Source organism: Puntigrus tetrazona, chromosome 19 (genome assembly GCF_018831695.1).
Source record: "Puntigrus tetrazona isolate hp1 chromosome 19, ASM1883169v1, whole genome shotgun sequence".
Lineage (NCBI taxonomy): Eukaryota > Metazoa > Chordata > Actinopteri > Cypriniformes > Cyprinidae > Puntigrus > Puntigrus tetrazona.
Genome location: NC_056717.1, coordinates 18169240 through 18189437, shown reverse-complemented (window position 1 = coordinate 18189437; position 20198 = coordinate 18169240). Strand labels below are relative to the sequence as shown.

Sequence of the window (20198 nt, the reverse complement as noted above, 5' to 3'; positions counted from 1 at the left end):
AGAGCTATCTGCTCATGACTTTACAGCAATTTTCTGAATTTGCAATACTTACACAAAGTACGTAGAGTAGACGATTTTAACATCCATGTATGCTGACAGTCAAACCAGTTGTTGAAGGAGTTTCCTTCGATGCAATGGACCCTTTTCACAAGACTGTGATGGCGCGTTTAATAGTCATTAAAAAAATCACTATTGTGAGGGTATTTCTAATGTAGCAGCTATGGGAGGGACAGTAAATTTGATAATGCTCGCTTTTTTAATTTTTGTCTTTTTATTGAAAGTCATAAAAACACTTTTCTTACTTTATTAGTCTCTCATTCTTTTTTCTTTTTCGTTTCATTCTTTTCTTTTGCACATACTCTCTTATTGCTCACACACACATTGCTAAAAGATAAGTGTTTTCTTTCTAAATGGTTTATAGGCTGGACTCCTGAAGCTGTTATAGTTTTTGAAGAATTGAAAAGGGTAGATATTATCAAGAGAGATCAAAATAAAGCAAATAATGCTGGAAAATATACATTTTAAGAATTATTATATGTAGGACTTTAAAAGTCCTAAATATGTTTTGTCAATTCCATGTATGTTGTCTCTTTAATTAGTTTAAAAGGTGACGTAAAATAATTTCTGTATTTCTTTTATTTATGCGATAGTTCACATCCTGAAGTTTATGTCAGACCAAATAAGGTAAAAAACAATTATGCTTGAGCTAGAGAACATTCTGTTTTCATGTTGAATTAAAAAAAAAAAAAAAAAGCTGAGAGGCTGCAAAAGTCATGTGATGGAAACTTCAGCATATCAAAGCATATTAACCCTAAAAGGATACGTGTGTTGGGTTTACATTATGATTGGATGAGGCAGAAACATCCTGGTTTTGATTTGGATATGAAAACATGCTTACTTTTTCCGTTACTATGATTAATTATATGTAAGTGCGAAATCGTGACATAGTATTTGTTCAGTTGATGAAATATCTCTCCAGAAACTTTCAATATACAACAACTCTATAAAACAGTTTAACCTGATTGTGAACCTTAATAAAGTGGGTGCCATTGTAAAGATTATAACCCTATGTCACATATATTTTATGTGCATTACGCTCAATAAGCTGTTTAAGGGAATACACTAATATTTAAGGCACAAACAATATGGAAATGCTTGTTCCTGATTACGATGCATGCATTTATGTTTACAATGTGTTAAGAGAACAAAAACATTTTCATTGCAACAACTAGATGAGAGTCTGAATCAAGTTTAGAAAGAAAAAATGATACAAGTAGCTAGGAAAAACTCTGAGGGCTGTGAATGGTAGGCACACACATCCTGTACGCTGACAAAGGTACCACATCCTGTGTAAACAATATGAACTGCATTGAAACATAAAATATGATCAAAGATAAGGGTAAATGTGCATCGAAACCTTGCTTAATGTGTGGAAGAGGCCTTTTGTACCTCTTTGGGGTGCTTAATCTGAGAAAGAAGAAAAAACGTGCAGCAATAAAAAGGAGAACAGAGCATTAGGTCTCAGTCTCAAGGTACAACTGATGAATACTTTCGTATGCAGTCTATCTTCGGTTAGTGCAAAGGTGTAGATGCAGTACAGACTCAATGCATTTTTTTTTTTACTTTAAATCTTTACGGCTCTCTACCATAATGCTAATTATCTAAAAGTGACCTTCCTTAATTGTTGTAACCCTATAACCAAAATACATATGTATTGACTATGAAACAAACTTTACATGCATTTATGGTGTAACCCAAAATTTTCTCATCAATCAGTGTAAATTTTTACAGTAAACAAACTATGTGTTGTTGTTTTTATTCAGCATGTGCGCAGCTGCATGGCAAAAACAAACTCTGCAGACGTACCGGAAACCATTGCAAGACCGCATTCACACTCCAAGAGGAACATTCGTCAACATGTAAAAAACAAACATGTACAATCATTTAGAAAGAGCTTTGGATTGGTTGCTGCAGCAAAAACATGAAGACATTTAATAAATTTGATTCGTAATTTGATTCGTAAAGATAACGAATAAACAAGAAATGAGAATGAAAAATGAGTCATGTAAAAAAAAAAAAAAAAAAAAAAAAAAAAAAAAAATATATATATATATATATATATATATATATATATATATATATACAGTCATTTTTGTGACACATCGTGATGTGAACAATTCTGCATATATGTAATTAATTAGTACATATTGATGTCCTGTTTTCTGATTATTCTTTAAGATTTTCTAAATAAAATGTGTCCAATTTACCATATGCCTTATGTTACAATAAAATCCAAACTGTTTATAGTGAGTTCAGAGTGAATAGAAATAGCAAATAAGTACTGTTGTACTGAATTAAGTGATTTGCCGTGTTCATGTTGAGTAAATGGAGCCACAGTGTCTTCTGATTTGTATCAGGTATATATATGTACAAATGTACAGAATGTACGAATTGAGAAGCGCTGCTGTAACCCCTCCCCCCATACGGTTGATGAAAGATTGTCAACAGCATTCACACGTGTGAGAGTGTGGAAGCATGTGATTTCAGTGCACAGTAAGTACTTATAATGAACTGTATTAGCTAATTGTGTGCAATAGTTTACAGTCTTCTTTAATCATGTCCTTGACTGACAAGTTTCTAGCAAACTGAATGTATGTATATATGAACACATCGAAACAGACAAACATATAGAAGCTGGGAGTTTAAAACAGCAAAATATTTCTTTAATTCTTTTTTAAAGAAAGAGTGTTTGCATCCACCCTGAGGTCCTTGAGAATGTGATAGCTGCTGTGAGGAACAGAGTTAATGAAGCGTTTCACACTAAACTATTATACAGAGTACATGTTAATGGTAAACATTTCTTGGGAAATAAGTGCATGACTGAGAACTGTTAAAAAAAAAAGGAAAGCAGAAACACTTGTGAATAACATTCGATCTAAAATGGGCAATACAGAGAGTGGAGTAGAGGATGATGGATGGTGAGGATCATGAAGATGACCAGGATCTCATTTTCTGATGTTTGTAATACATAATGTATATTTTGTGCTGCGCTGTCGAAATTTGTCTTGAAACTTGTCAGGAATTTAAGCTTTTCTGTGACTTTGTCCATCCCATGACATTGAGTGGTCAATCTTAATTTTATCCCAATTTACTTCAGTTAGAGCCAAATGCTGTTTTGTTGTTTTCTTTGTCTCCTCACTAGACTCAGCATGTATGCGGTTGTTACTCTGCTGGACTCAGATGAGGTGATGGTGGTACCATCAAACTGGCTGAGCATAGACAAGAAACAATGTCACTGGCCTCCATTCAAAACATCAAGAAGTGCACAGAAGCTGTTCAGAACAGAATTAAACCTGAAAGAGGAGGGAAATCGTGGGAGAAATTAAATATTAACTTTCACAGAGCATATGGTATGATAATAAATGTTTTGATTTAAGATTCTGTACTGTTGATCACGTTCTCAAATAATACAAAATTACTTACCTTATTGCAGTCACTTTTGAGAAGGCAAAAGAGGGGCAAAAAGAATTTACAAAATGGTAAGTAACAGATAATTATTTAAATAAATTTACCTAAAAAGATCAGAAATTATTTGTGCCGTTTTGCATTGTTTATTTGCATATAAAGGGCATTTTTACTAGCTTCTGGATTCCCTGGATTGCTAAAAAGATCAAGACTCGAAAGCGATCAAGAAATGTTAAAACAGCAACATACGCCTGCGTCGACATCCAGAGCGTCTACTGATAGTGAGTCATAATTTGAAAAGTGTTTTTCTTTTTTTTGTAATTGCATCACAACTCAATTTTACACAACAGACCAGAGTGAGCTCCTTCAAATGATGAGAGGCATCAGGACCACAGTTCTGGAAAACTCAGCTATGTTAAAGAAGCTACTCAAAGAAAATACAACCCCCGAGTCCCCAGCAGTACCAGCATTCCTTCTAAAAGCTATGAAACAAACCTAAATCTGCCTCTTAGAACGCTTGAAGATGCTTGAAGGACTGAAAGAGAGCTCAGCGATTCAACAACACGTGAAAAATACGTGAGTCGACACAGCATTTAAAGACAGGGATAACGTACACTCATCCACCCATTAACCCTCTTGGCTTTATTCAGCAATGACTGATTATCCTGTTGATTCCACGGCTACTTAAATAAAATAAAATGGCTACTTAAAACAAATGGTCAATAAAAACTGCATTAATGCTCAGTTATTATTAGGCTACTCTATGTGCAAAATGTGTGTTTATTTCAAAGTATTCCAAGAAATGCAATGACTTAACAATTGCAAAAATATTTTTCACAGGTAAATTATCTGTCAAGGATTAGAGGTTTTGGGCAAAAGGATGTGGTCAAGAATATTATGCAGGAAGTCCTGTCAAACGAACTGGCTGTGCAGTTTAACTGGCATGAAAGAGGAGATAAAAAGCCCTTCGCTAAGCTTATTTTAACAGATGTGATCAGAGGTAAACACACTGCTGCATGAACACTTACTTATGTTTTGAATGTATTCAGTCACTTGGTCAACTTCATGATGTTTGCAAGTTTCATATACCTAAACTAATTTCCAGTGAATTCTTCATCGCTTTCCTCTTTCAGATGCTGCATCAAAACAAAGCATAATGAGGGAAGAGTGCGACATTGAAATGAAATATTATTTGTGGACCATAACGGATCTAATCGGTTGAAGGATTATGGAGGAGAGTGACAAATATACTTAATATTTTCTAACTTTCTATAGGCTGATCTTGCCCATGATTTTGGATTCTTCCATGTTAAGAAACCTACACCCATTTGTATAATAATCTTTATATTCTCCTTCCTGCTTCAGGTTTGACTTTTCCCACAATGCTGGACAGTGACACTGATGATGAATGAGTTCTGGAACATTTATGCATAGAAAACCTGCTTACACATTAGACATGAATTTTTTAAAACAATGTGTAACAGTTTAGCGTTCCACTGCTTCATACATTGGCTTTTGAGATAAAATGCATATAGCGGTGTTCATTTGAGGTGTATATTTATAGTTAAGCTAGTTAAGCTAGGCTAGGTTAGGCTATGTTGTGGTAATATAAGATCCATCACCCTTCAGCTGTAAATACTGTGGTATCGCTGCATTCATGAACAGGTTTTCATTATTATAGTATCATAGAGGCTTTATTTTCCTGTCCAATAAGGGTCCTCCTAAATATGAAATATTCAATTAGTTATGGTGTTGAGTCTGCAGACTGTTTGTTCCTTTTCAGTGTTAAAGTTGTAATGATTTTGTTCCAAATAAATGATAGTCGGACAACATTTTTCTTGCTTTTGTCTTTTTTACCTATCGCAATAGTCATATAAAACTGCAGTAGTTTTGCTAATGTGCACAGATAGCATAATATGCATTTAGAACAGTAATCATACAGTAAACATTTTCTGACAAATGCGATGTATTTATTAAATGTGTCATTTAATGTGTACTCTGACCTGTGATGTTCAATGTTAAAATGTTTTCTTCAACCCGACTTTAATATCTAGGTATAGTCCAGAAGTCATTTGTAGACTTCCTTTAAGAGCGTAGACACTCAAAATATACAGTACATTGTCCCGAAAGAGCTTTACAAAAAAACAATGCTTTAGAAATTAATATCGGTATGAATATGAGTAATAATTAGCGACCCAAACTCCACAAGAAAGAAAGAAAGGAGGAACTGAGACACGGAGGAGTAAGAGGACGCAGAGAAAATGGTTTAATCATCAGAGGAACTGAGTCAGAACAATACTGAAACACTGATATGTGGGACAGTCACTTGCTGTGTGGAGAAAAGGACAAAATCTTCATCTGCCATTTTTTAATAAACCACACAGTCTTATCTCATGTGTAATGAGGTGTCAGAACCACAGTGGTCAGATTTGTGACTGTAAGGATTCACTATAACCTCAAAACACAGAGCCAGCCTTTATATTCTGAGCGAATTAAATTATATTCATAGACATCTCTAATGAGAGTAATTTTAAATTGTCTTTTAATTTTAAGGCATGTCATGCTTCCTAAAGAAAAAAATGTGCGCTCAAAATAAAAACGCCTGCAACGTTTATACTATACTGCTATTAGACGACAAAATATTAATAATAACAATAATAAAAATGGTAAAATAACTAAAAATCCATTAACTTTAAACACACGCACTCCCGCACACATCCTGTAAGATGACATATGTACCACATCCTGTTTGAACGAAAGAAAGTGCATTGATGCATTTAGACGCAGCATGAAGAGAGAAACCGCTTTTTTGATTGCAGTAACAAGATACAATACAACAAAGATTTTTGCGACACACATACACAGAGACGAAGAATAGGGTAAGCTTATATGTAATTGTGGTCTGGTCAGTGGGATTCTCTGTTTATATGGTGATGAGTAGGTTAGAAGGGGACGACATAAACTACAACCATAAGAGAAAAGCATCAAGCTGTATCCGGAGCTAATAGTTATGCATAAAATAACTTGACATTAGCATCTTCCTGGTAGAGCCATTACTGCATGCTGATGCATTTTTGTATCTTGGATTCAGCTTTTGGGAGCACAGAGACCAGAAACACAGTCGCAAGAACCAATCCAAGATAAATATGTCTAAATAATAAATATATAATGAAAACGTAGCATGTTGACAGTCACATAGACAAGTCGGTTAAGGAAATTGTGCTTAATCTCAGTGTAGATTTTTTTCCCTCACCAGGATTTTTCATCCATCCAACATTCTAGAGAAGAAAAGATAGCGAAAGTCATTCTTTTGTGGCAAATTCTTAAATGTAAAAGTCTGGTGATTAACTTATCTATGAAAGAAACAAAAATGGATGTTCCGGAGATTAAAAGTGTATTTACAGTGAGTTAATATATAAATAAATGCTACAATTTTGTTTATATGTTTCATTGAATAAATTATTGACCTAACTTTATAGACATTTGTGTGAAGCTCCCAAAACTGACAGATATTTTCTTGAAAGAGTGGTAAAATAAAATGTTGTGCTGGTTCTTCAAGAGTCACTCTCAGCCTGTCTGTCTATAAAGTCTTCATGAATTTCATTATTTATATATTTTTTATCTTATCAAAGTCCTTAAGAACCTAAGATCTTTTGGAGACTCCAGCGTAGTGGAAAATAGTAGTACAGTAGACTAAAGCGTCCCTGGTGGTTTCACACCTAATGCTTCACCTTAATTAACAGCTAATGTGTCCTTTCTTCTTGATCTGTTCATATTTTTAATCCTACTGACCTGAACATTTCACCGTCCAGAGATCATGATTTAACATGAGTTAAATATTTTCAATAGATGTCAACCCTAATGCACACATCTCATAGGAGAACACTAAGAAGTAGCATAGTTATTTCAACTAAAGAACATCAAATGTCAAAAAAAAAAATCACAGTTATACACCGTATAATACAGAAACTTACTATAAACAGGTTTTACTGTCTTTTACTGTTAAAATTGTTCTTTTTAGAAATCAGAAATTTATATTCAGTAGTTACTGTAAATATCATCAAAAAATGACTATGCTTTATTTTCATTGGTTTTATATCGGTGGCGGTGCCAAACAGACATTTAGTTTGCATGCAACTTTGCCAAAGGGCAAACGCGTTGTGCAAACACAGAGAAACACATTTCCTTATTAACCCTTGCACCCTACAATACCGGAGTAAACAAAAAAACTACTTAATAATAGATCATGTTCAAAATGTCCAGAAATAGTATGTCATAACAATGTACCTTTTTTTTCCTTTTCGAATATAAGCTTTATTATTACGGCCATTAGGAAGTAAAACAAAACAACCAAATAAATGAATAAGGCGACCATTTCACTTTTGCTTTCCCTGGCTTTCACTTTCTGAGAAGTCCACACCCAAAGGAGACCGAAAGCTAACGTCTTAGTTACTTACTCTGCTCAAAGTGAGAGCTGAATCAACAGCAGTATCCTGTCCTACAGACAATATCCTAGGAGATAAAAGGTAACTTTTCCAAAACTTACTTTTTGTATTTTTTCCCAAAACAATCATACACACCAGAGACATACACATTCCTACAAATTCACCCAACAAACATTCGACATCAACATTTCAGCTTTAGCTTTTAGCTTTTAGCCGTTCTGTTCTTTATTCTCAATACTTATGGAGTAAGTAACATTTAAAAGCCTTTATTAAAAAGGGTTATGCCTTTAAAACACAACTGATGTTTTTGAGAATGTCAAATGTATGATTTTTGGAACAATGGAAAACGTGGTATTCTTCATTAAATCAGATAAATCATAGAAGCCGGTGCAAATGAATCTATTTATATCTTTTCTGGGAAAAATTTTAAAGGCACTTGGTTTACTAAAAGGCATTGTTTGTTAATATGCATGCATTGTAAGCTGCACATGGTATTATGAGAGACTAGCATCTGGTTAAGCAGAATAAAATTTGTTTGATTCATAGGAAACAAAATCTATACCGTAATTCCTGAATATACCTTAAATGACTCTGGATAAAAATCTATTGATCTTTGCTGTAAGGATACCTTTAAGGTGTGAATGCAAAAAAAAAATAAAATCCATCCACTCTTTGTTTTTTGTTTCCATCACTCAGAAATTAAGTAGTAAATTAATAAACTGCATTAGTGTGAAGAAAATGGCAAACGAAATTGCAAAATCACCATTTTACTGAAGATGCACTTGTGGAAAAAGCGCATCTTCTCTGTTTTTTCTCTGGTTACCCCAGATGCCATCAAAACAGTTCCCCAGAGATAACAACAAAACGAAACAAAACAACTCTTGGATTTGCCCGAATCATATGAATGGCCAGTCAACAACGACAAAATATTATAGAAAGTTGATGTGTTTGCAAGTAGAAACTGTCCCGATTTACAAACAGATCATAAACAATTGCTTGGCAAAAATGTAGACTTTTCATTGACTGCAAAGAACTCTGAATTCAGGAGTCCTACATAAAATGTACTGTACTTTTACTTTAAAACATGCTGTGCTCAAATATTTAATCAAGTCGTTATCTTTGAAGGTTATTATAATCACATTATATTTCACATTGATGTGAAAGCCCCTTTAAGACCATTTTCAGACTCTATCCTCTACCTTTAAAGGACTGGGTTGGTCAACATTTCAATTTATCTATTTCTCAGTAGCTAAATGCTTGTTATTGTCCTTTTCTCTTGCTCCGTCTTTTCCCTCATGGCAGACCATGTATGCGGTTGTTACTCTGCAAGACTCAGATGAGGTGATGGTGGTACCATTAAACTGGCTGAGCCTAGACAAGAAACACTGCCACTGGCCTCCATTCAAATCAACAGAGAAGTGCACGGAAGCTATTCAGGACAGAATTATACCTCAAACAGGTGGAAAACTATGGGAGAAACTACGCATTTGCTTTCTCGGAGAATACGGTGATGGTCACTACTTTAAAATAATATGGGATTTTGTGCTGTCTAACAAGTTCTCAAATAATACAATACAATATTTATCTTACTGCAGCCACTTTTGAGAGAGCAAAAGAGGAGCAAAAAGAAATCGAAGACTGGTAAGAAACTTGCGTTTTGATTTGACCTTTCAAAGAGCAAAATAGTTTATTTGTATTGTATTAAATATTGTTTATTTCCAAATAAAGGCCACATCCATTAGACACTTTGTTAAGCGGAGTAAAAAGACAGGAGTTTGAAAGTACTAAAGTGAAATCAAATAATCAACCACTTCCTCCAGTAACACCTGCATCTACACCCAGAAAATCAGATGATGGTAAGTCAGTTTTTTTGACTTGATCAATATGAGATTACTATTTTCTATTTTTGCTAATTATATCACAATTTATTTTGCACAGCAGACAAGGCTGAAATCGTCCAAATGCTGAGGGACATCAAGAGCAAGGTTCAGGAAAACTCTACCATGTTAAAGAAAATACTCAAAAACAATACGGTTTCTGAAGCCCGCAGCAGTACATGTGCACATTCAAAAAACTTTAAAGCAAAGCTAAACCTGCCTCTTGGAACCCTTGAAGATGTGGCCGGGACTGAAACAGTGCTCAAAAACTCAGCAACACGTAAAAAATATGTGAGTCGACGCAGCGTTTATACAATATTTAAAAGGGATACTGTACACTCCTTTGCTTCTAAACATAAAATACATGTCCCTCTTGTTCTATGACGATACACTTTTTCCTAATAAATAAATTAAGAAATGCTGATGGCAATCAAAATTATTTTATTATCTCCAAATAATAGTCCAAGCAGGCTATTGCAACTGTACAGTTTAACATTATTATTATTAATTATACATAGACCAAATATGTTAAGATATTTGATTTGATCACAGAGATGATCGACTAATTAGAATCACATATAAAACAAATTCTTCACAGGTGAAACATCTGTCAGAGTGTGGAGGTTTTACTACCAAAGATGTGGTGAAGAAAATTATGCAAGCGGTCATAACAGATGATCTGGCTATACAGTTCAACTGGCAGGGGAGAGGAGATAAACAGGCCTTCTCTCAACTTTTGTTAACAGATGTGATCAGAGGTAAAGAAAGTGCTGCATGAACACTACTTACAAACCAAGAACGTTTGCATTTTGACCGTAGTCGCATTTGGTTTTAAATTCAAAACCAAGGCATAGAAATGAAACATATTTAAATAAATCTGCGACTGAGATTTCACCTTAAGAACGAATAAACTGTATGAGGCACTATGGCTTAAGAATTTGCAACTCATTTATAGTCAAGTTTCTTCTTTCAGATGCTGCGTTGAACCGAAATGTCAACAGGGGTGACTGTGAAAATGAAATAAAAAAATATCTGAGTTACGCAGCTGGTCGGAAGAAACCAAAAGAACAAGAAGGTGAGTGACACAGATGGTAGATGTAATGCGAATGCGTTCATGGGGCTGTATTTAAAGGGTTACAGCGCCCCAAAATCAGAATTGTTAAAATGATTAATCACTGTCAAGGTCCAGAAAAGTATAAAGGACATTGTAAGAATAGTCTGTCTGCCATCAGGAAGTAGCTCATTGTAGTCCCAATCAGCTGTTTTCACAGGCATTAAACTTTCATCATTTTAAAAGACAATGACTGTTTCTCAATATAAATTCTTCGGTGATTTTGTCATAGACATATATAGACTCCCCATTGGACAGCTCCAGGAATGCCCTGTTGGAGAGGTGAACTTGACGTCATTCATTATACTGTTGATTCACACGGAGCCATTGTGTGCGGGACTGTGGCATCTTTCAAATATTCACTGATTACTATGATGAATGACGTCAAGTCAGACCGCTACAATAGAAACGGTCACTAATCTAGGTATACAAGTATATATCTATCTTGCATCCTTGTGTTCTCATTCTACGTTGCAAGTAAAGAGGGCGCATGCAATCATTTCGTCTTACTTCATTTTAATAAAGTTTTAAGACCCGGAGAAAGCCATCAATTAAAACATAGTCATAGTTAAACATAATGCATAATGTAAAATAAAATGATGCAAATATGAGAAAAATTAGACTATCTATAATAGTATGACACGTTTAAATGTATAGTATTTAGTTTAAATAATAGTATGACATGTTTTAATGTTTAATTGCGTCATACGTCGAGTCATAGGTCAGCCAAGAAGCCTTGCAGAAATATATGTTAGTTTTACATTGCAGTACTTGGGGATATATCCCATTTACGGAGCTTCAAAATAATGGGCACTATCGGCTCACATTACCAAGTTTGGAAGAGCCAGGATATTTTTTTTAAAAACTCAGATTGTGTTTATCTGAAAGAAGAAAGTCATATACACCAAGGGTGGCTTCAGGGTGAGCAAAATATGGGGTAATTTCCATTTTTGGGTAAACTATTCCTTTAAGCAATACATCTCAATTATCACGAGGAAGCCTGGCAAGGCCGGTGTCAAAGAGAACAGTCCAGTCTCTGCGGTCTTAAAAAATTGAGAAACAGCCACTGCACTGAACTTTGTTTAATCATCATTGTATAGTATATTTTGCATAAATATCTCCTTCCCCTGTAGGTCTTAGAAATGAGATTCAAAACGTGATTTCTACCTCAACGATGGACAAACATCCAGATATAGGAGCACTTTAGAACTTTTCAATGGATAATTCATAGTGATTCACCGATACCACTTTTTCAGCTTGATACTAATACTTTTTTTTGGTACTTTTTCTGAAATACTGAATATGTATAATGTCAATTGGCTTTGTTCATTGTGCAAATTATATTTCCTTCAGTTATTTTCATACTTAGTCATGTTCATTTAAATGTATTCTACAAGCTTTTGTTACTTTTTATTTTAATATGCTCTATGGTATTTCATTTTTAATTTAAGCGCACATTAGAGTTGCTCCATACAGTGGCTCAGTAGCTACATGACAACAAGGCGTTTTCCTGTAATAATGTAAGGAGTAACTCAGCCTATATAAATATCGTAACAGTAATAAACAAATTTTGTTCAATTTGATATTAATTCATAAATTGGCATGTTTGTAGGCAGGGGTGCCACTATAGTTTCATGGTCCACTGAACATTACACTGTTTTCAAGGAAAATTACAGCAGCTTTAGTTCCAAACTTAATTTAGTATAAATTTGGTATAAATTGCTATAAAATGTAGTTTTTTTTAAGTAGCATATATACACATATGTCTATTCATGTTTCATCAATTGCATGTGATGGTTTCATTAAAAATAAACCTGAATTAAAGATGATTTCTCCTCTTCAGGATTTTGTATTTTCACCTAACTAATCTCACACAAGTTAATTTACTACATTTACTTATTTATGTTTAAAATGAAATATACACCAATTACGTTTTTTGCCGGCTCTTGTTCAACCCAGTGATTTTGGATGTCATACTGACCTCCTCTGGTAGTTCTGTTATATAGCAACTATTCACATTGTTAACTTGAAATTCATAATGATAAACAAGTTGCAATCATATTCTCAATAACATGTTGGTTTACTGAACAAATAAGTAAATCTAATTCCATAATTTATGTAATTCCTTATTTTCAGTTGTGTTTTTATCTATGGCATGTTTATCGAAGCTACTCAAATGTCTTAATTGAACTATGGCCTAATTTCAGCTTGATCCGAGCCCTGTTTGTGAAACCGGGCCAGAAACGACCTGAAATAACCATAGCACAATGTCATATTTTATTGAAGTCTCGTAAGTTACCCAAGACAACTTGTTTAACAATACACGCCATGTACCCACTTGAGAATAAGTAACAGAATGTGAACTAGACACAAAGTCATGGTTCATTTTAGAATCATCAATCAAAAGTTTGAATCAGAATTTTCCAAATGTTACTAGCGATTCTGCAGGTGTTGAAATTAAAAACAGGTGGCAGAAACCAGCTATTTGACATTTAATGGCCATCAGAAAGGACATGAGTGTGTGGATGTGAAATTGACATCAAGTTTCTAATGTCAGTTTGATGTGGATATCCGAGCTGTGAACTAAATATTTTCACTCGGTCACCACTGTCCAAACTTCGCATCTTGATCAAGTTTTGAGTAGCATTTGACATCAAAGGTTTAATCAATTTAACTCCAAATGTTAGTCAAAAAACACATCATTTCAACACAAAATAAAAACAGCACATGACATTTGTCCACCAGAACCTCACCCATGGTTTATGAAAAAATACAGAGCTTTAAAAGCTGACATGCAAAAGAGTTTCATTTATTAATAATAATTCTATGAATGAAACAGCGGCAAACCTATGCTACAGTAATGAAGATCTCAGAATGTGACATTTAATAAGCTTATATTTGATATAGCTTTGGTGAATTAACCACCCTTAAAAAATGATTAATAGAAACCATGATCTTGTACAGATAATTAAAGCTTTATTTAAAAACACATCATTTCAACACACCAGAATAAAAAAAACAAAAGCGACATTTGTCCACCAGAACCTCACCCATGGTTTAAAAAAATGCTTAAATAAAGTAGTAAATAACCCACACTCAATAAGATAATAATAAGAGAATGATAACAGACCACTAGAAGGCTTCAATACAGACTGCAGTCTTCTGTCCTAACAGACATTATCACATTTAATGTGAGATATGATTTGATCATTTCCATTTCAAATTATGTTGCATAAGTCTGAATTGAACTTTCACTTTTTTCACATGCTTTCACTTTAATTTCCCCTGAAACCTATACCAATTATTTTTCAGAAGATTAAAGCTCTGGATTTGATAATTAATAGTGACACAGACGAAAATTTTAATTTTTATTTATCTTTTTAGAAAATAAGTCTAAAAAAACAAAAGTAACACTGAGTTATTATTTTACAATAGAACAAACATGCAGTTTCTATATGCATATTCTATAAACAACAATTAGCTTCCATAGACAGTGAAATGTAGCTCATTGACAAATCAGAAATCTCTTCAAACATACTCAAACACTCAAATTATGTTGCATAATTCTGAATTGAAATTACAAATATCCATACATATGTTTTTAAACAATCCTAAGACAAATACATCTATTAATGATGTATAATTGTCTATTTATATTTAGAATATATTACACATTATTTATTATTACATTATCAGCAATACTATATTTATTTATATAAGGTTATTATATTAGGCATATGTGCTAGCAAAATGCATGTAGTGACATTTCCACATGCCAGCAATGAATGGAACATTAGCTGACAGTGAATTATAAGAAAACTTACTAAGGAACTTACTAAGCTGATTTTTGGCCAGTAAGAGATCTGTCAATGGCTACGCAGACCATAAACTTTATCACTTGGAATATTAATGGATTTAAACAGGGATAAAAAATTTCAAGAACTACAAAATGCTGACTTTGTTTTCTTACAAGAGACACACATTGGAGTAGGAGATGAACACATTATAGAAGGTCTAAAAAATGAGTGGCATGTTTCCTACACAAAGTTTACCTCCCGAATGGGAACCGCCATACTAGTCAAGAGAAGACCACATTTTGAACAAATAAGTGATGAAAAAGATAACTGTGGAATATATGTTGTGCTGAAAAGTAAACTGGGGGGTCAGCTGTGCACTCAGGTGAGTGTTTATAACCATGAAAAGACACAAAAACCCTCGATGTACTTTCAAGGTACCTGCAGTCAATGTCCACAGGGCTGCTGGTGATCGGTGGAGATTTCAACACAGCTCTCAATCCATTTATTGACAAAGACAACCAAATCCATTCAAAAGATGTGACAGACAGCACAACCCACAGAAAGCTACGCTGCTCTGTGAAAAAGTTCATGAAATCTCTTCAGCTGGTTGATGTCTGGAGAAGAAAGAACCCCACAGAGCAGAATTATACATTCCAGAGTCAAGTTGCATCCAGGCTGGATTATTTCTTTGTTCCAGAAGAATGTATGTGGCGTGTCAGACATTGCAAAATCAGAGACTCAGAGATGCGCAACCATTGTCCTGTGTATTTGGAGATCAACAATGCTCCCGCGGTAGTTTTTACAAAAGATCTCCAGATACAGCCAGTCTCTCAATGGCTGAATTTAAAAAGCATCTTTTGACCGATGACATGGGTTCATTATTAGATGAAGAAAGCTCACATGCAGTCAATGAGGTTGACATTATATCAGCTGTAAATTCTCTTCAGGTTTCTAACACACCGAGACCAGACGGCATCCCAGTTTCCTTCTATAAAGACAACATTCATGATCTAATTCCATACATAAAGATGCTTTATGAAAGAATCCACAGAGGTGCGTTTAACTGCTCAGAGAAGCACTTTAATGAAACTGTAAAAAGTCTGCATGATGATAATCAACATTTCTTTAACATTGACTACCTCATCATTAGAACTATTCTAGCAAAACGTCTTGATGAGTCTCAGTCAAAGGGTCGTGTACCAAAAAATTTGGCTTCTGTCATGATCACTCCCAAAACGTGCTGTCTCATATTCAGGATGAGATAGTTAAGCAAAAACGGTCAAACCCGGCTCTATATTAGGATTTCCTCATTGTGAAGAACCTTCTTAGAAGATGCACCAGAAGTAGCTACTGGATCTGCAGATGTTTTAATCGAGAGAGACAAACTGTTGGATCAGGGTTGTCCGCTGACACCGGTTCTCATTACTCTGGCTCTGAAATGCTTTGTCTCTGCATTAGCTGAGAGTTTAAAACAGTGTGAATTTCTGTTTTTTCAAGAAACGTGATACTTTGCGTCCAACCTGAGGACTTTGAGAAAATAATAGCTGCTGTGGAAAATAGAGATAATGAAGTGTTTTACATCAAGGAGCTGTCTAAAGGAAATGTTGAAGGCGGCCAACTGAAATATATAGAAAATAATACTAAAGTTGAACACTGATCAATAACACAAAGGAAGAATCAGAAGCAAGTTGGTCCAAAACAAACAAAGCCAATAAAGAGAGAAGTGTGTGTGAGGAGCATGATTTTGCGTCTATGATGAAAGAAGAAGACATTTCAATGGAGAATGACAGAAGGTGGGGATCATGAAGTTGACTTGTGATAGTGATAGCTATTTATTTCTAATGCTAAGTAGCAATTATAACGGCTGAATGGATACATACTGTTGCGTCCTTGCTTCACTTTTGTACTCAGAATTGTGAAAATTTGGTTTTGTTTGCAAATCACCAACACACCATGGCACATGCCTATAACTCACAAATTCAAAGTTCAAAAGATCTTAGTTTCTGCTGAAGATGAGGAGAAATGAGAAATGAGATATACATTCTATTTATGCAGGGATTTAGTCACACTTGTCAGGAAAGTGAACAAGAAAACATATATATAGTTTGATCATGTCATCAAATAGCTGTTCGCTTTCATGATTTAGTATGATTACATTTACATCAGAAATGAACCGTACCCCCAGACCGTCCTTTTGTGGTGGGTAGGGTTTGTGTGTAAATAGAATTTTAAAGCAGCATTTATATTGTCTAAACAAACTGAACTCTGATGCCTAATCAACCAAAGTACTATTGTGAAGAAAGAAAGAGCGCATTTTGAGTAATGAACATGGAAATGCATTATTTCATATAGATCCACAAACCCATGAACACAAGGCTAATCGGGTTTAGCTAAAATTAGTACAATAGTTAAAAAGCTGACTAATTGGACACTTTAAATAGAAAATTTTCGGATTATTTCATTGGTCAATTTTGTGATCAAGCAAATTCACTATAAAACTAGACATATTTATTTTTCAATCAGAGCTAAACTGTCTTTTTTTTATTATTATTTATTTCTCCCCTCACTAGACTTGTTACTCTGCTGGACTCAGATGAGGTGATGGTGGTACCATCAAACTGGCTGAACATAGACAAGAAACAATGTCCCTGGCCTCCATTCAAATCAACAGAGAAGTTCACGGAAGCTGTTCAGAACAGAATTAAACCTGAAACGGGAGGGAAGCCGTGGGAGAAATTAAATATTAACTTTCACAGAGAATTTGGTAATGGTCGCTATTAAAAATTGTTTCAATTTGGAATTTGGACATTTTCAAACAGTATTAAGTATTCATCTCATTGCAGTCACTTTTGATAAGGCAAAAGAGGAGCAAAAAAATACTGAAGAGCAGAAAGAACGGTAAGTAGACAAGACAAAAAAATAATATATAAAAAAATCATATTTTATTTCAGGTGTTTTTTTTTCAAATAAAGGCGATATCTATTAGCCACTTGGTTCTCTCCATTACTAAAAAGACAAAGACTCGAAAGCACTCAAGCAATGTCAAAACACCAACTTACTCCTGCATCACCTGCATCTACATCCAGAATGTCACCTGATGGTGAGTCTTTTTTTTTTTGTTGTTGCCATAATCAGTTTGAAAAGATTTTGTAATTACATCACAACTCATTTTACACGACAGACAAGGATGAGCTCCTTCAAATGCTGAGAGACATCAAGAGCACGGTTCGGGAAAACTCCTCTATGTTAATGAAGATACTCAGAGACAATACAGCTCCTGAGGTCCCCAGCAGTACCTCCGTTGCAACTAAGGACTTTAAAACAAGTCTAAATCTGCCTCTTAAAACCTTCGATGATATGGAAAGAAGTGAAAGGGACCTTAACACTGCAACAATGCGCAAAAAATATGTGAGTCAACAGTATTTAATGCCCCTCTTTTTCCTCTACTGTTACCTAAATAAATAAATACATACATGCTATTTGGACTCAAAAAAATTTTCTCCTACTATCAGAAAAAAGCTTAAAGCTTCTGCTAAGAATAAATGATACAGGCAGACAAATATAAACGTACAGTGTTCTTCACATATTTGATCGTTATAAATACTTGAATCCTAAAAATAAAGGTACTTCACTGTGCCACAGAAAAATATTTTGTCTAAATGGTCCCATAAAGAGCATTCAACATCTGAAGAAACCAACCCAGGTTCATTGGAAATACATGCCTCTAAATACATTTCTGCAGCACCTTACGTACCTTAAAAAATGTAACAGCATGTCAAAATTGGTTTGAATTCACAACGTAATATTCCTCAAGTAATTATACAAAAAATAGGCCTTATTACTCAAATCATGCCTTTTTGGTGTTCATTTCAACTGTAAACTGCAGCCATTTGTATGTATAAATATGTTTTTGGAGTTTTGCAGAAATGTAGGTAGAGGTATTTCAATGAGCCTAGGTTGCAACAAACTTTCTGTTTCACAAAAGCTTCTTCTGAATTTAAAAAGTATGAGAAAGAGATGGTTATGTGAAGAACCTTTGAATGGTTCTTCCATGGCATCGCTGTGAAGAACCTTTTAAGCACCTTTATTTTCAAGATTGTTGATCATTTAATGCAGCGACTGACCATTTACAATCATATATAAAAACCTTTATTCACAGGTAAAATATTTGTCAGGAATTAGAGGTTTTGGAAACAGGGATGTGATAAAGAACATTATGCAACATGTCATAACAGACGATCTGGCTAAGGAATTCAACTGGCAGGGAAGAGGCGAAAAGAAACCCTTCTCTCAGCTGATTTTAGCAGACGTGATCAGAGGTAAACTTCCCACATACCGATGTTTTCATTTTATTCACATTTTGTCTGCAGTCTTCACTTTCAAACGAAATCAAATGAAGACCCTACGAGTGTATAAACTGTCTGCAGCTCAGAGTATGACTTCAAGTATCCCCTTTCAGAGGCTGCGTTCAGAAAAAATATAATCAGGGCCGACTGTGAAGCGGAAATAAAAAAATATCTGAGTTACACAGCTGACAGACTCAGTCGGAAGAGACTAAGAGAACAACAAGGTGAGCGACAGATATTACACAAATAAGCCCGTGTGACTTTTTTTTTGTTGTTTTTTTTTTTTTTTCAAAATAAATACCAGAAATCATGCAACTTTAAATGCTTTTTACACAGTGCTTATGGTGCTATTATATTTATAATTAACACATTTTTGGCTTTGAATAAAAAGTGATAATAATAATAATAATAATAATAAATGTTTACTCATTGTATAGTGTTTTGTGTAATTACCTATGTCCCACCTGCAGGTCCTGGGCATGATATCCCAAATGTGACTTCCATACTATTGGACGAAGATGCAGAGTTGTCTTGGGATTTTTTTGATGACTGAGTATTCAATCATGCAGACACAATTACACAATAACCATATTTTATGAAGTACGTTATGCTATTTTAAATTATACAGTTTTTTTAATTATTTCAAATTGTGTTAATATCTTTTTCTTGAATCTTCATCTAAATGTACAAATAATAACATATTGAAAAATCTGCTTCTCTGTGACATTACTGCATTCCATGATTTTCAGGTTTGTGACAGTAGACAATATCAAAACAAACAACATCGGTGTACAGCATTTTGTGAATATATCTGTTGTTTCCAGAGATTCTTTAAATTACAATTCCATTCAAAATAAATCAGAATTACAGATTATATCTGCTCTCTTTGTCAGTGCTTTTTGGTTTGTTACAACTAATCAAGCAATACTGAAACTACTGTATTTATTTTTTAAAATCATTTTTTGTTTGTTTGTTCATTCATGTTTATTTCATGGGGAAATAGGAAGAGATGATGTGCTTTTTATTGCGTGAATTTATTAAAAAGTGACACAATTTTTAAACGTAAACGTAACCTGCTCTGTCTTTCAGTGCATTGTCAGTGTCTTCTTTTGTGATTTGAGAAAACTGCAACCAGGTTCTGAAAACAAAAAGTCAAA

At 34.3% G+C, this 20198-nt stretch overlaps 1 protein-coding gene across 12 annotated transcripts; it reads left to right on the top strand.

The window, feature by feature from the left end:
• Positions 1-1408: 1408 nt before the first annotated feature.
• Positions 1409-19915, top strand: si:dkey-266f7.5 (uncharacterized protein LOC100006143 homolog). 12 transcript variants are annotated; one of them, XM_043217699.1, is made up of 11 exons: positions 1409-1532; positions 1824-1919; positions 2418-2553; positions 3203-3251; positions 17300-17459; positions 17539-17593; positions 17668-17795; positions 17877-18103; positions 18855-19014; positions 19155-19265; positions 19512-19915. In XM_043217699.1, the coding sequence occupies exons 4-11, from the start codon at positions 3210-3212 to the stop codon at positions 19592-19594; spliced, it is 966 nt and encodes a 321-aa protein (XP_043073634.1). In that variant the 5' UTR covers positions 1409-1532; positions 1824-1919; positions 2418-2553; positions 3203-3209; the 3' UTR covers positions 19595-19915. The 12 variants fall into 12 exon arrangements, 9 of the variants coding, with proteins under 9 accessions (XP_043073634.1, XP_043073635.1, XP_043073638.1 ...); XR_006247044.1 differs by lacking the exons at positions 17300-17459; positions 17539-17593; positions 17668-17795; ... (2 more) ...; positions 19155-19265; positions 19512-19915 and adding exons at positions 3494-3539; positions 3642-3746; positions 3816-4041; positions 4306-4465; positions 4599-5297 and having other exon boundaries at positions 1417-1532; positions 3203-3410; XR_006247043.1 differs by lacking the exons at positions 17300-17459; positions 17539-17593; positions 17668-17795; ... (2 more) ...; positions 19155-19265; positions 19512-19915 and adding exons at positions 3494-3539; positions 3628-3746; positions 3816-4041; positions 4306-4465; positions 4599-5297 and having other exon boundaries at positions 1418-1532; positions 3203-3410.
• Positions 19916-20198: the final 283 nt, after the last annotated feature.